Source organism: Chiloscyllium plagiosum, unplaced genomic scaffold (genome assembly GCF_037043375.1).
Source record: "Chiloscyllium plagiosum isolate Xiang-an unplaced genomic scaffold, Cpla_swu_hap1 HiC_scaffold_14, whole genome shotgun sequence".
In the NCBI taxonomy this organism is placed as follows: Eukaryota; Metazoa; Chordata; class Chondrichthyes; order Orectolobiformes; family Hemiscylliidae; genus Chiloscyllium; species Chiloscyllium plagiosum.
Window position 1 is genome coordinate 25,609,842 of NW_028270152.1, and position 16,524 is coordinate 25,626,365.

The following is a 16,524-nucleotide window of genomic DNA, read 5'->3' on the forward strand; positions in this document are numbered from 1 at the left end:
ATTCAGGAGAGTTCCCCTTCCGGAGCTTAACATGGGAAATAATATTAGGAGTGGACCATTTGGCCTCTATGCCTACTCCATCATATGTCCATAGCATGATGCATAAGATAATGTGACTGAGGAGCAGCAGTCGGCCATTTTGATCCATTTGAGTCTACTCTGCCACTCAGTGGCCTGGCTAATCTGATAATCCTCACTCCACTTTCCTGCCTTTTTCTGATAATCAATATAGTTTTAGCAAGACTTCCCTAAACTCCCAGGCTGACCTTTTACTCATTCATTTTACTGGTCAACTGGTCTCTCACTTTGGGCTCCATCTTCACCTGTTATTTACTACTTCCACCACCCCCTCACCCCATCTTCAACAGGTATACCAAATGTTTCCAAGCTACAATCAGTTCTGAAGGTCACTGCACCCAAAAGGTTAACTCTGCTTTCTCTCTACAGATGCTGCAAGACCTACTGAGCTTTTCCAGCAATTTCTGTTCTTGTCCTGATTTCCAGCATCCACAGTTCTTTGGTTGTTTTTTCTTATTGTTAAACTGCGTTCCCATTGAAATAAGTAACATAGAATTCAAAGGGAATGAAGTCTATTTGCCATTCACATTACCCATTGAACTCCTATATTAGCCTTTTATTGTGGATGCATAAAGACCCCCCCCCCCCCCCCCAATCCATCCGTGCTGCAGCTTTCTGCAGTCTTCCTCCTTTTAAAAAACAATCCGTTTCTTTATTTTCAATAGTGCATAATGTCCCATTTTCCCATGTGCCACGTTTTTGCCCCACTCACTTTATCTGTCCATATTCCTCTGTAGAATCCTTGTCATCCTTACCACTTGTCCTATCGCCTGATTGTCATATGTAAACTTGATGATAGTACATTCACTTCCAACATCCAAATCACTGGTATATATTATTAATAACTGTGCCACAGTACTGATTCCTGTCCCATTCCACAGTCTGCCATCCTGAGGATGCCACCCTCATCTCAACCATGTCTTGTATCAGTTAGGAGAAAGTGAGCACTGCAAATTCTGGAGATCAAAGTTGAGAGTGTGGTGCTGGTAAAGTTCAGCAGACCAGGCAGCATTCGAGGAGTAGAAGAATCAACATTTCGTGTATAACCTTCATCAGGAAAAAGCCAATTCTCTACGTTGATCCTCAACACTGGGCTCGGAAGTGGCCTTGTGTGCAGTACCCTATTAAATGCCTTTTGAAAATCTAAATATAGTGCTTTTACTATTTACCTTTTGCCCAACCAGCTTGCTGTCAGACATGATTTCCCCTTCTTGAAGCCGTGCTTTATATTCTGTATGTCTAAATGGATGAATTGAGTTTGGGAACATAATGAGCGTAAACTGACTTTCTAAATACTTTGCTATTTCACCCTTTTTTAATAGACTAACATTTTCCCAATGACAGCTGTTAAGCTAACTGGCCTATTGTTGCCTGTTTTCGTCTCATAGCCCTTTTGAATAAGGATGTTAGACAGGAAGTTCCCGGGTTATGAACGCCCTGCTTATGAATATCCCGTCCTTACGACCGGATCTCTGGCTTCTCAGTTTTGAAAATTATTTTAAAAGTCTGAATTACGAACAATGTTTTGTCCTAACAAACGGGCGAACTAATTAGCCCATATCTGTTCTGACTTGCATAAGCATTCTCCTTTTGAACAGCGGAAAAAAGGAACTCATTCTTAACCTTGGAACTTCCTGTATTTGCAATTTTCCAATCCTCTGAGAGTTTTCCAGAATCTAATGAATCTTGGAAGCATCCACTATCTCTGCAGCTTTAATATCTAAGGATGCAATCAATCATGGGACGATTGGGCCTTTATCCCCATTAGTTTCTTTATTTCTGTTTCAACATTCAAAGCTTATGGCCTTTTAGTTTTTTGATTGTTATTTGTTGGCTTTTAAAATGTTCCCATCGTATGGTTTATCACTAATCTATGCCATGTTAGATGACTTTTCTTTCAACTTGTACTATCCTTAACTTCCTTCATTAACCATGGATGGTGTTTTCCTGAATTAGATTTTTTCTTTCTTGCTGAAATGTATGTTTGCTGTGAGTCATGACCTGTTTTCTTAAATATCTGTCGTTGTTCTTCATTTTTGTTGCTAAATTCCTTTCCCAGTCCACTCCAGTGAGCTTTGATGTCATTCCTTTGTGATTAGTCTTAAGTTTAGCACAATTGTTTCTTACCCAAATTTCTTCTGTCACTCAGTGTGCTAAGTTCGCCCATTTTTTTGTCACTGTTTCCTAGATCATCATTTAAATTCATCACTTATTAAACCTGCCTCATGATACCTTACAGGTCCAAAACTGATTTTCACAATCTGCAAGAAGATTCAAGTCACCAAAGTAATGCATTAACCTTTTACATGTCCTCATTATCTCCTGATTTATTCTCTACTCTACATTATAGCTACAGTTAGGGGGTCTATATATCCCATCAGTGTCTTCCTCCCTGTTATTTCTTGCCTCATTATGGATTCTACATTTTTTTTTGATCTAAGAATGTCTAAGATGCATTTGCTGCATCTCATACTATGAAAGCTAGTTACTAACAGCGTCCTTTCTTGCCTGCATGCCCTTCTGAAAAGTAACATACCCCTGAATATTTAATTCCCAGCTTTGTTTTTTTTTTGTAACTATGTCTCTGAAACAGCTATATGATCATACATGTAACCTCGTATTTGTGCCAGTAATTCATTTGTGTTTCAACTACTACATGTGCTGAAATGAAGATCCATTAATTTTGCCTTTTTACCATTTTTCCCCCCCCTTTGAATCTGAAATGCTGCTGTTTTTCTATGTCTGTCCCTTTCTGGTATACTCTGGATATCCTTACATATGCAGCTTTCTTACAATGTTGTCATATCATTTTGCTTTGTAAGTCTGCGTTTGTTTCCTTTCCTGCCCCCAACCACCACATACCACGCACTCATGTTTATTTTAAAGTCCTTCTTGCAGTGAAGGCCAACATACCATTTGTTTTCCAACTTGCTTGGTGGCCCTGCGTACTAGCTTTTAGTGAGTTGATGAACAAGGACATAGATTTTCCTTTCAAATATCAACATTTGTTAACCCCCACCCATCATTTGGTGAAAGAATAGACTCTGCAAGTAAGCAGGAAATTCAATAAAAACTCAGTACTGCCTGCCATTTTCTTGCCCTTTCATTGAGCTTATCCAAATTTCTTGAAGTGTTCTTGCATCCACTTAACTCTCATTCCAGCCTAGTTCTGTGACATCAGCAAAATTTGAAAATATTGTGTGGGTCCCACATTCAAATTTTTAATTTAGATTGTGAATTTTTTTATTAGACAGTAGCTAGTATGTAATGAGCTTAAGTACATTCAAACTTTTTGTAAATTTTGACCTTTTCCTACTGGTTCTTGACTGAAATGTTATTAATGAGCCCTTTCTAATGATTTTCTACTAATTCTAAAATAGCCCAATCCCTAGTTAGTTTTTCAGTGTACTGCTTCAGAAGCCCATCTCCTCTACAACTGCAGGAATTCATCCCCCTCAGCGTTGGTGCTAATTAGATTTACTCAATCTGTATATTAGTTGAAGATGGCCCTTATTGCCCTTACTACATGTATGTCTGATTTCCTGATTTATACCATGCACAACTTGTAGGCCACCAAACTATAATAATAAACAATTCCCACCAATATTTGCTGCATCTTACTGTTTCCTAGTTCCTACCCAAACTAATTCTGTATCTTTATCTTAATGCATTGATCTTATTCCTTGAGAGTGCTGTGCCATCTACTTTTCCTCTGCCCATATCCTTCGGAAATGAGACATATTCCTGTTCAGCTGTGTTCTCTGTACTGGTTACCCTGTAACCATGCCTTTATTACAGCAATGGAATCATGCTCCTTCTTTTCCATTTATACCTTTAAATCACCTGTTTCGTCGTGAATGCTGCGTGCAGTAATGTGGGATGCCCTTAACGTTGTCTTTTTAATTTATTCTGCATTTTGGTCTTGTTAAACACTGGTCTTTAATTTTCCTGCTCATTTTGCATATACTTTTCTAGTTTACCTTTGCCACCCCACAAACAGTATGAGCCAATATGCTTGAGGATGTTTGTCCCAGTCCTGCTCAGGCACAACCCTTTCTTCTTTTGTAGGTCATACCTGCCTCAGAACTCAAGAGCAGTAATCTCAGGATTACCCAAATGTTACATGTTCATGAACATAAGAGGAAGTTTGAACAAATTGGCCAGAAATCGAATGTCCTCCATGACTAATTCATTCAATTGTTCTGATTTCCTATTGCTACGTTCATGAGCATGTAACATTTGGGTAATCCTGAGATTACTGCTCTTGAGTTCCTGTTTTTTAACTTCTGAGCTCGCTGAAATCTGGTTTCAGGATCTTATCCCTCTGCCTTCCCATGTTATTGGTAATGATGTAGACCAAGATCACTGGCTTTTCAATCTCCCAGAAGGAAGTTGTTCAACTGTTGTTTAAAATTCCTGATCCTGGCACCAAGATGATACATGACTCAAGTGTAATTGCATTGAAGAGTGCAGAAATTCATGTCTGTTCTTCTGTTTATGAAATCACCTATCACTGTTGCTCTTGCACATTTCTTTCACCCCTGCTAAGCAACTGAGTTACTGTGTTCTATGGACTTGGCTGATGGTGCACTCCTCCTGAGAAACCTTTGTCCTTGCTAGTATCCAAAATGGAAAACTGATTAGCAATCTAGATCAACTCTGAGGACTTCTGCACTATTTGCGTTTTTCTTTTGGATAGCCTTTTGGTCACCTGTTTTCTTTCTGCATTTATGCTCCTAACCTGAAGTGTGACAGTCTCCCGAAAGTTCTCTGCTGTGTTGATTCACCAGAGTGACTCCTGCTTAGATCCTGAAACTCAGAACTCAAAAGTTTTGCAGCTGGTGACACATCCTGTAGTTTTTTTTTGTCATAAACATATAGTGCATCCACTGCTTCCTACACATCACAAGAGGAACATTGCCTTGGCTGAATTGCCCTGGCCTGCCTTATGTTGAAAATGTATTTATTATATGTAATTTAACTTACCAGTTAATCATTGATCAGCATCTTCTCCTGTAATAAATGTTGGAGCATGGAAAATGTAGAAGAAAGGACACAGCCTCACTGAACTGCCTCATTTGACAAATGCCCATCTTCCCTCTAGTTAGCTGCACTGTTATTTTTAGTTACATCAAGTGGTGACCAAATGTAAGAATGTGCTAGCTTGAAATGAAGTGCCTTTAAGAAACCTAGAAATAACTTTGACTGCTTCTTTTTAGGAGGTTATACAGCTACCACTAGACTTTGTAAGACAATTGGCAATGAAGATCCAATCAGAACGGCCAGGTATGATGGAAAAGTGATTAAAAATTCTCTTTTGTGTCTTATCCATAATGGAGTTGAATATCTATTCTTTCAGTATTATAAGCTTGTTGAGGCTGGATTAAAAGGAATGGAAGTCTTCAATTCTGAATGTTGCCCAGGCTTTGCTGAAAATAGGCACAGACAGGTAGCTTCAGTATCTGAGGAGTTGCAAATATTGGTCAAAACTGTACAATCAACAGCAGACATCCCCATTTCTAACCTTATGATGGAGGGAAGTTCATAGATGAATCGGCTGAAGATGGATGGATGTAGGATACTATCCTAAGAACCCCTACCATAATACCCTGGAACTGAGAATGTGTTAGGAATATTCAACAATATCAGAAGCCTCGGGTTACCGTTGAAGAGAAGCCAAATTTGGTGAGCCATATAAATATAGTGGTTACAGGAGGAGGCAAGGAATTCTTGCTGCTTCCACCACTGGAACAAGTGTACAACATACACAGAAGCAGCTCCATGTGGCTAACTCCATAACATCTTCCACTACCTAAAAGAATCAGGATAGCAAATGCACAGAAATCTAAACACCAGGAAGTTCAGTTCAAGCCATCATGACTCAATTTCTAGATGCACTACAGAAATTCACCAAGGCTCTGCAGATCTCAATTTCCAAGCCCATGACCACTACATTGTAGAAGTTTAAGAGCGGTAGTTACATAGGTATGCCACTGCGTACGTACCTGTTTCCTTCCAATCCACACTCCATTCTGACTTGGAAATATATCACTATTCCTTTGTTGTTGCAAGATTGAAACCTTGGAACATTCTCTCTTAGTGTTATGTGGCATACCTAGACGAAATGGACTTCAGTGTTTCAAAACCGGTGGCTCATAACCACCATCATTTTAAGCTAAATTAGAAATGAGCAATAAATTATAGCCTTGGGCCAGTGATGTTCATGTCACAAAAATAAAAACAGAAGTTGAGAGTGAAGCTTTCTATATAATCACTGACCTGTTGATATTTGAAGTGCTTGTTGTCTTGGGAATATTTGGTTAATTAAAGACATGCCAAGTTATCACATCTTGCATGATTTTCTTTTACCTTTATTTTGTCACACAGGAATCTGGGTATGATTTACACAACTTTGAATATAATTTAAGTATACAAAGGTTTTAAATTTTTTGTCCTTGTGTACGGTGGAAAGGTGCTGCGTTTAAATCAGCCACACTGAGGTTTATTGTCTATCTTTGGACCAGACAATGGGATATCAAGACCCATTGTCTTTTGTTTTGAAACAGCCAGGGCTAGATTTTATAGGGCTCTACAGAAGGGACTGGGGACAAACTCAGCTGGTAACTTAGTTGAATAGTGACTACTAGGACAGTATCAAACTACCAACTTGCTGTTTAATCAGAAGAGAAAGGAACACTTGGGAGGAATACATGTCAAATATATGACAGTCAGATCATAAGATGTGGGAGCAGAAGTAAGCCATGAATAACTACTATTTAACAAGATCATTGCTCAGCTGATCATGCTGAATTCCACTTTTCTACCTTTTCCCCATAATCCTTAATTCCCTTCCAATAGAAAAATCTGTCTATCTCCGCTTTGGGTATACTTAACAACTTGACTACAGAAAAGAATTTGCGGCTTCACCTTGCTCTGAGAGAAGAAATTCCTCCTCATCTCTACCTTTAAATGCGTGACCACTAACTCTGTGCCCTCTGGTCCTAGGTTCCCCCACAGAGGGAAATTACCTCACTCCATATAATCTTTCAAACACCACCTCCTCCCTTAACGTTGTTTCAATGTGACCTCTCGTTCTTCAAACCTCCCAGTGAAAATAAGCCCAACCTACTCAACTTGTCCTTGTAAAATTCCTCCATGCCCACAGTCAACCTTGTGAAGCGTTTCTGAACAGTCTGCAATGTCAGTATATCTTTCCTTAGATAAGGTGCCCAAAGCAGTTCACACCATTTCAGGAATGGTTTGGTGAGTGCTTCCTTGTGTCATCCTTAAACTTGCCTTCCCACTTATTTTTGTAACATCCACCAACTTGACATGGTGTATTCACTTCCATCATCCAAGTCATTAATGTAGATTGTAAATAATTGTGACCCCAGCATTGATCCCTGAGGCATTCCACTAGTTGTATCCTGAAAATGCCCCCTTTTCCCAAATGTGTTATTAGTTAGCCAATCCTCTGTCTGTTAATATACTATCGCCAAACATGATGGGCTTCTATCTTTCAAAGTAGCCTTATGTAGTAACTTATCAAGTGCCTTTTAAAATTCCAGATATCTCCTGGTTCCAATGACCTAACCTGCTTGTTAATTTCTCAAAGAACTATAAGAAGTTTGTCAGGCACCACTTCCCCTTTGTGAAGCCATGTTTAATTAAATTACGTTTTTAAAGCTGTATGACATCTTTTATAACAGATCCTAACATTTTCTCAATAGAAGTTCAGCTAATATGCCTGTAGTTAGAGTATTGTAAAACATCTAGGTCTTTTCCTGAGTCTGAAGATACTAGTAAATCCATCATCTCTCCATCTACTTCCTTTGAAAACCTAGGATGCAGCCTATCAAGTCCAGGAGAACTCTTGATCTTTAGTCCCGTTAGTCTTCCAAGTACCTTTTACTTTCTGTGATTGTTATTGTATTTACTTCCTTAACCCCTCCTTTAGCTCCTTCAACATCTGTGCAGTAGTTACTGCTCAAACCTTCCTTCCTTCTGTATGGGCATCCTGTTTGCTGTGCATGGAATGTTGAAGGAGTGTTGGCGAACTTTACTTTTCTGTAAAGACTAATGCAAAGTACTTTGCTTTTCTGCAGCTTCATGGCACCCGGTTATTATTTTCCCAGCTTAATTCTCTAATGGTTCTATGTTCACTTACATCTTTTTAAAAAATATGTTTAAAAAAATTCTTACTGTCTCTTTTTACATTACTTGCTATGTTACCCTCAGTTTGTTTTCTCCCTCTTTGTTCTTGTTTGGTCACCTTTTGTTGGCTTCTAAAGCTTCCACGATCCTCTGAATCAGAGCTGTTGATATCTAATGTTGATTTCCATGGAAGTGATGGTTATAGCACACAGTGAGCTAGTAAATTAAAAAAAAACTGTTGTCTTACTGAAATGTTCCTCCATTCACCTGATAATTAGAAAAATCTCTGCTTTTACATTCGGCCTTTTTAGAATTGTAGTATCCTTACAGTGTGGAAAAAATCCCTTTGGCCCATCAAGTCTGCACCAATCCTCTGAAGAGCACCCTCCCAGATCCAAACCCCCATTTTATTCCTGTAACCCGGCAGTTTGCCATTGCCAATCCAACTAACTTGCCACCAAGCTTGTATATCCCTCCAAGTCCCTCCTCCCTACCTTTTATCTTCTCCTGCTGAACACTCTCTGCTCATTCCTGAAGAAGGGCCTGTGCCCGAAACGTCGAATCTCCTGTTCCCTGGATGCTGCCTGACCTGCTGTGCTGTTCCAGCAATAAAGTTTCAACTTTGATCTCCAGCATCTGCAGACCTCACTTTCTCCTTGTATATCCCTGGACACTATGAACAATTTACCCTGGCCAATCCAACTAACCAGCGCATCTTTGGACTGTGGGAGACAACCGGTGCACCCGGAGGAAACCCACACACAGTTATCCAGGGCTGGAATCGAACCTGGGCCCCTGGCGTTGAGGCAGCAATGCCAATCACTGAGTCATCGTGCTGCCCTCTTCAAGCATGTGTCATGTTGCCTTTTGGAAATTTGACAAAAGTCTAAGAAATCTAGCATCTGGCTGATAAAATAAAGGGATTTCCTCCTTTCGTGCTTGGTTCACATTATTGTGCAAATTAGATAGTGGATTGTTGAGATGAAGTCCCAATTGCAAATCATGCATCAAAACTAATGTTGCTGCATGTATGAATATTATTGTTATCCCCAACTGTATTCATGTTCAAAGTAGTCCAGGTTCTTTTATTGCTTAAGAGTCATAAGAGCTACGCAACACAGAAACAAGCCAGTCGACCAACTTGTCCATGCTGACTAGGTTTCCTAAATCAAACTGGCCCCATTTGCCTGCATTTCACCCATATCCCTCTAGATCTTTCCTATCCATTTACCGATCTTTTAAATGTTGTAATTCTACACATCTTTGCTACTTCCTATGTCGGCTCATTCCATATGTGCACCACTCTGTGTGGAAAAAGTTGTTCCTCTGGTCCCTTTTTAAATCTTTCCCTTCTGACCTTAAACCGATGCACTCCAGTTCTTGGACTCCCCTACCCTTGGCTATTCATCTTATCTGTGCCCCTTGTGATCTTGCCTCACTAACCAGTCTACCCAAGTGGTACCTTGTCAACATGTACCTAGACACCATCCAAAGCACTGCCCTCATCTATCTACATCGTCACCTCTTCAAAATACTCAATGAAATTTGAGACACATGATTTCCCATGCAAAAGCTATGCTGGCTAACTCTTGTAAATCCTTGCCTTTGTAAATGTCGGTCAATGTGGTCTCTCAGAATCCCCTCCAGCAATATATCCACCACTGACATCAGGCTCTCCAGTCTGTAATTCCCTGGCCTTTTCTTGCAGCCTTTCTTAAATAATGGCATAATATTCGCCATCCTGCAGTCTTCTGGCACCTCATTCATGACTGTTGATGATACAAATATCTCTGCTTGGTGCTCCGCATTTCTTCCCTAGCTTCCCACAATTTCTTGGGATACTCTTGATCAGGTTCTGGTATTTATCTATCTTTATGCATTTCAAGAGCTTCAGCACCTCCTTTCTGTAATGTACACTCTTTTCAAGTTTGTTAATCTTTAAGGAGCCCTGTCCTCTCTCTAGTTACTATTTTGCTCTTAATATAACTGTAGAATCTCATTGGATTCTCTTTACCTTATCTGCCAAAGCTATCTCATTTCTCGTTTTTGCTCTCCTGATTTCCCTCTTAAGTATATTTGTACACCTCTATACGACTCAGGGGATTCACTTGATCTCAGCTGCCTGTATATGATACATGCTTCCTTTTTCTTGACCAGACCCTCAATATCACTGAATGTTCCCTACTCCTGGCAACTCTATCCATTAGACTAACAGGAGCATTCTGGCCCTGACTTCTCTTTACATTGTTTTTGAAAGCTTCCCACTAGCCAGATGTTCCTTCATATCCAAACAACCTTGCCCAATCAACGTTTGAAAGTTCCTGTCTAATATTATCAGAATTGACCTTACTCCAATTTAGAACTTCAACTTGTGGACTGATCTATCCTTTACATAACTTCTAAAACTAATTATGGTCACTGGTCCCAAAGTGCTTCCCGACTAACACCTTAGGCACGAGCCCTGCCTTTTTCCCAAGAGGAGGTCAGGTTTTTCCCATTGTTTTGTAGGACCATCTACAGATTGATTAAGAGAGTTTTCCTGAAAACACTTAAATTCCTCCCCATCCAAGCCCTTAACACTATGGCAGTTCCAGTCTATGTTTGGAGATGTAAAATCCCCTACTAATACCAACATGTTATACTTACAGTTAACTATGATCTTCTTGCTCCGCGGTTTCCCACTGACTATTGGCAGAGCCTATAGTATAATCCCATCACAGTGATCATTTCCTCTTATTTGTCAGTTCCACTCGTACAACCTCACTGGAAAATCCCTCAGAAATATCCTCTCTAAGTACTATAATGTTTTCCCTAATCAAAACTGCCACTCCCCCCTCCTTGCCTCCCCTGCTATCCTTCCTTTTAACATCTGTACCCAGTATAGTGATCTGCCAGTCCTTTCCTGAGTCATGCTTCCCAGTCCCATGTACCTATTCATGCCTGGAGTTCATTTGCCTTGCCTGTCAGGCCTCTCACACTGAGAAAGAATGAAGTTTAATTCATCAGTCTTCCCTCGTTCCCTGCCATGCCCTTGTTTCCCTTGTCTATCTAACTTGCTCTCTTTAACTTCTGTACTAACCTCAACTATTTCTCTTTTTTTTTGTCTCACTGCTATTTAGAATCCATCACCTGTCAGTCTTAACCCTCCCAGGTAGATCTCGCAAATCTCTGCACTTGGATATTAGTTCCCCTCTCTATTTAAGGTGCAACCTTTTCCTCTTATACAGATCACCTGTACCCCAGAAGACATTCCAATGGTGAAAAACGGAAACCCTGCCCTCAGCACAGCTCCTCAGTCACTTATTCATCTCCCTATCCTCATATACCTACTCTCACTAGTACTTGACACCAGGAGTAATCCAGAGATTACTACCCTTGAAGTCCTGCTTTTTAACTTCTTGCCTAACTCTGCAACTATCATACCTGCCCATGTTACTGCTGGACATAATTCCCAGGTACATCTTACAGCAGTTCCAGATGTTTTTTCCCCATTTGTTGATGTGTACGTAAATCAGCTTTCCATGCAAACATCACTGCAACATTGATTAATGTAATGGAATGCTGAGGTGGATGAAGCATGTATACTGGTGTGTCTTATTGTATTCCAAATATTTAAGCATCTGAACGTTACTTTTTGTGGTTGCAGGATAAAATTAGCTGCAGTAGATGGGAGGAAAGCTGTATAGGAGAACTGACTAGTAGCTTCAAGTCCTTCAATACCTTGGATGTAAACCGATAGAATAAACTTAAATATTTGTTGTAGGAACAATGCTTGAACTTAATTATAAAATGATTGAGCACTTAGAGAAACTTAGTGATTAGAGAGAACCAATATGACTTCATAAAGGGTAGGTCATGTCTCATGAATTTAACTTGATTCTTTGAAAAGTAGCTGAAGTATTGTATGGGGAATATGTATGGGTGTTCTTTACATAAAATTTGCATCAAATACATAGATTCCATGAACTGGAAAAGTTGAGTAGAGAGATGGTTAGTTAAGATTAAGTGGTTTTAATGGTCAAGCTTAGAGTTTTCATTTATTGGTAATTATGTAACTGCTGCCAGACTCATCAACTAACTAATTGAGATGATATTGTTTTAATAGTATTTGTTTTTATGCCATCTGACCTCTTGTCGAGGACTATTTCATGCCAACAAAAGTCTGTTGTGTTGCTCTATTACAGTAGTTGAGTTTCCAGTGATGGTTCTGTAGAATAGGCCTTGGTATACCATTTCAATCTGTTCCTTTTCAAGTTCATGCTCTTCAGCCCGATGAAGAAACTATCAACTTTTCTACTGCCTGAGTTGGATGGTGAGAAACGTGAAGAATCATTTTGCTTTGGAATTAGCTGTTTTGCCATCAGCTTTAAAAATAAAATCTAGAATGGTCTCTGGATCATATGCCCCTGACTTTCTGTGGGCTGTAAACTTGAATTAAAAATTGATATTTCACCCATCAAACAGGAGAAATTATGGACTTTGAGAGGTACAAGACTTTATTTCACAAAAATTAAAATAACTTGAGTGAGTCGAATACAAATGAAAGATATTGCAAGTTCAAAGAATAGATCTTGAATAGAAATAGCACACGAGTTTAAATATAAAGTCATGCTGTTGTCAAGCAACTGGAATAAGCTTGCAACTGTAAAATATTTTGAAGGAATGTATTGAAATACGTTTTAAATTTTACAGCATTTATCTTGTTACAAATTTAAAATTATAACTTAATTCTACTTAGGAAGCAGAATTATATCTGAATTTTATTTTACAGGATCACGTTGCAATAAAGTAATGGATGCCTTCAGTGGGTATGCTTTATGCCTCCCAGATCTCACCAAATTTCAAACCTGTCATCGAATTGAAAAACGACCACCCCTCTGTATAGAAATCAAGGTAATTGGATGAACACTGAACAATTTTCGCTTTCTTATACTTTGATAATATTGGCCACAATATTATCTAATCATTTGTCATGGTCTTGAGATTGGTAATTTTCTCCATCCTTGGGAAGAACACCCCATTTGGAAGCATTTTACCCCATTTTACTTGGATCAATCATTTGATTTGTTTTGTTTAAGTAGAGTATAATCCTAATCATTTTATTCGTGAACAGTTCAGGGTATTTAACACAAATTAATGACCATTGTTGTCGAACAGTAACTATTTTAATTTGAGTATATAGGAAAAGACATTTATTTTTAAAAACTTAGCTACTTTTAAATTCTTGTGTGTTGTTCAATCCCACAACAATTAGTTGAATCTTGATTAGCCTTTATGGACTGGCATTCCCAGCTACTCAGTTGATTGCAAATGTATACTTTGATTTGTTGTGCGATTTTAAGTTTGAGAAATTTACATTTCACTCTTGAAAATAGAATGCAACTGAAGCACCGTGATGTCTAGAGCATACAAGAAGTTAGGGTCATGTTACTTTTGAGGTTAACAGTTAAGGATTAAAATGATGGATTTTAGTGGTTTCAAGAAAACCTGAAACAAATTGCAATTCAGAGGTTTACCCTGATTTGCTTAGTAGAATAAAAATAGAAGAAATGGAACTTTGAAAACAGCAGGCGGCGTACTTAGATGGAGATGTGAGGTCTGTAAAACTTGCAGTAATGGTAATCTGAAAAAATGGCATTTAGAGTTGAGTTAACTTGAGCGAATCCATAAACGTTACAATTTAAGAGCAGCCCAGTGCTGGCTATGTTATGGATATGGGTGGAGACTAAAAATATGCTGTGATTACATTTTAACTGAATGTGTATTTGCTGAGAGAGGTAACTTGCAATTTGGAGCTGAGTGCTGAAACAGAAGTAGTGACTCCAGGCTGCAAGTGCTGGTGTCAGCAGTCTTCAGGGAATAAGGTCTGGAGATGTCCATTGAACTCATTGACAGTTCAGTGCAACAGAGAATGGAGTGAAGGAAGCTTCAAGCAGTCTTTGTTTGATGCAGTTAAGAAAAAATGGTATTGAGAGAAATTGAGCAGTAGCTGTATAAAGTAACCATTTTATAAAAGCTAAAATTATACTGGTCATTACACTCTTTGGAACAGTCTTGAGTCCTGGCCAGCATTGTCTCAGGAGAAGAGACTGAACTACCAACATAAGCAGCTCTCTGAGATAGAGAGACTTTTTGAAGAAGTTTTAAAACCAAATCTTTGAAAGTGGACATTTAGAACCCCTGGTAAAAGAGACAAAGTATTCATGTTTTTGTGTCACAGGGTTACTAATATTTGGGTAGGATCTGTGTTGATCATTTTGACCATTTAAAGTGAAGATCGTGGATGTTCAATCACAATTTTTCAGTTAACTCATTCATCTTATTATTTCTGGATGTTAAAGTACCAGTTGCATATGTTGTTACCATCAGATGAATAGGGGTTCATGGCTAACCCTTTTATTTATTGAATCTCCCTCTTTGTCATGTCAAATATGTCAAAATATGTTTTTGCACATTGCTATCACATTTTGGTTAAACTTCATGAATCAGATTGAAAATGGAGAGTCACTTCCAACATTTCCTTTAGTGAAGGAGAGTGGAGTTCTATAACTTCAAAGTATAATAAAACTTAATAATCATACAAAACAAATGGTCATTTCAAAGGAAATGGAGTGGAGGAGTATCTGGTGCAGACAGGAGAATAAGAATATAGGAAATATGGTCAGGAGTAGACCATTCCACCTCTCAATCCTGCTCCTCCTTTTTATATATCTAAAGAAGCTCTTACTGTCAACCTCCACATTCTTTTAGTTTTTCCTTGTAGTTCATTTTCTCTGTCCTTGTCCTTTTAGGTGGTGTATCATATTTTCCATAGAGTGGCTGCTGTTTCGTACCTCTGCCCAAATGGACTCAATACCATCTGAACTTAGACCTTTCAACACTCCTTTTCTGCCTATATCATTGGTACTTATGTGGACTGCAACAACTGATCTTCCCCTCCTGTTTCAAATTCCTCTGCAGCTCAGATGAGAGATCCTGAACCTATACTCTCTAGAAGGCAACTGAACCTTTGGAGCTCTGTATCCTGGCCACAGAACAATGTTTATTCCCTTGACTATACTATTCCTGATAACTATATTTTGCTTTTCCTGTACCACGATGCTATGGTCAATTTGCTTTTCCTCTCTACAGCCCCTGCTCTTGTCTACACAGGAAGCAAGAATCTCAAACCTGTCATATAGCCGCAAGAGCAGAGACTTCTGCAGCATTACCTCCTGGATCCCTCTGCGTGCCTTGCTTGTATTCACACCCTCCTGTCTTTGACCACACCTCAAATTTGACAAGGTTAATTTAAAGGGTATGACTGCCTCCTGAAACACAGCATCTTGGTATCTCTTCCCCCTCCCTGATGTGTTGCAGTGTTAGAAGTTCAGACTATAGTGCATGAGCTCTGAGTTGGAGTTACTTAAATCATGAGCATTTGATTCAGATGTACTTACTATGAATTACAATGGCCCTGGGGTTGATCCTCGTGGCTCTCACTAGTTGCCTCTCCAGCCTGAAAAGACCCATTATTCCCAACTCTAATTAATAGTTAAATGGCAATCTTTGATCCATGTTCAAATTATACCAGTGCTGAGAGAATATCTTGCATACTAAACTTTTATGTGGTGTCTTATTGATGCTTTCCTGAAATCCAAATATAATACTTTTGGTGCCCCTTTTCCACCTTTGCTTGTTCTATGCTCAAAGAATTCTAGTAAACAATGAGTTCCCCTTCAAAAAACCTTGCTGACTTTGTGTTAAACTTTTCTTAATGTCCTACTTCGTTGTAAATAGATGCCAGTATTTTCCCAATGACATGTTAATCAGCTGGCCTATCATTTTCCACATTCTGTCTCCCTTGTTGAACAGGGAATGTCACATTAATAGTTCTCCAATTCCTGAAATCCAGTAAGTTCTAGAATTTTTTGACCAATGACTTCACTATTTGTGTGTAGTCAGGCAGGAGGCTGGAAGAACCCAGCAGGCCAGGCAGTGTCAGGATGTACTGCCTGTCTACTTTGGACTCCAGCATTTGCAGTTTTTTTGACTTTCACCATTTCTGCAGCTACCATCTTTAAAACCCGAGGATGAAGGCCATCAGGTCCTGGCCACTTGTCTGCCTTTAGTCGCATTAGTTTGTCAATTACTTTGTCCCTTGTGATAGAGACTTACATCATCTTTCCTCCTATTAGCATCATGTCTATCTGTTATATTTTGGGATGTTTATAGTTGTCTTCATTGTGAAGACCAATGCAAAATATTGGTTGAAATGTTCTGCCATTTGCTTTTCCACACATTTTCGTTCCC

General features: G+C 39.1%; 1 protein-coding gene across 1 annotated transcript in view; it reads left to right on the plus strand.

Moving 5' to 3' along the window:
* The window catches only part of ippk (inositol 1,3,4,5,6-pentakisphosphate 2-kinase), a 93,531-nt gene that overhangs the window by 43,388 nt on the left and 33,619 nt on the right, over positions 1-16,524 (plus strand). The window contains exons 4-5 of the mRNA XM_043707887.2: positions 5,298-5,364; positions 13,004-13,125. Of these exons, the coding sequence (XP_043563822.2) occupies positions 5,298-5,364; positions 13,004-13,125 (189 nt within the window). The remainder of the gene's footprint in view (positions 1-5,297; positions 5,365-13,003; positions 13,126-16,524) is intronic.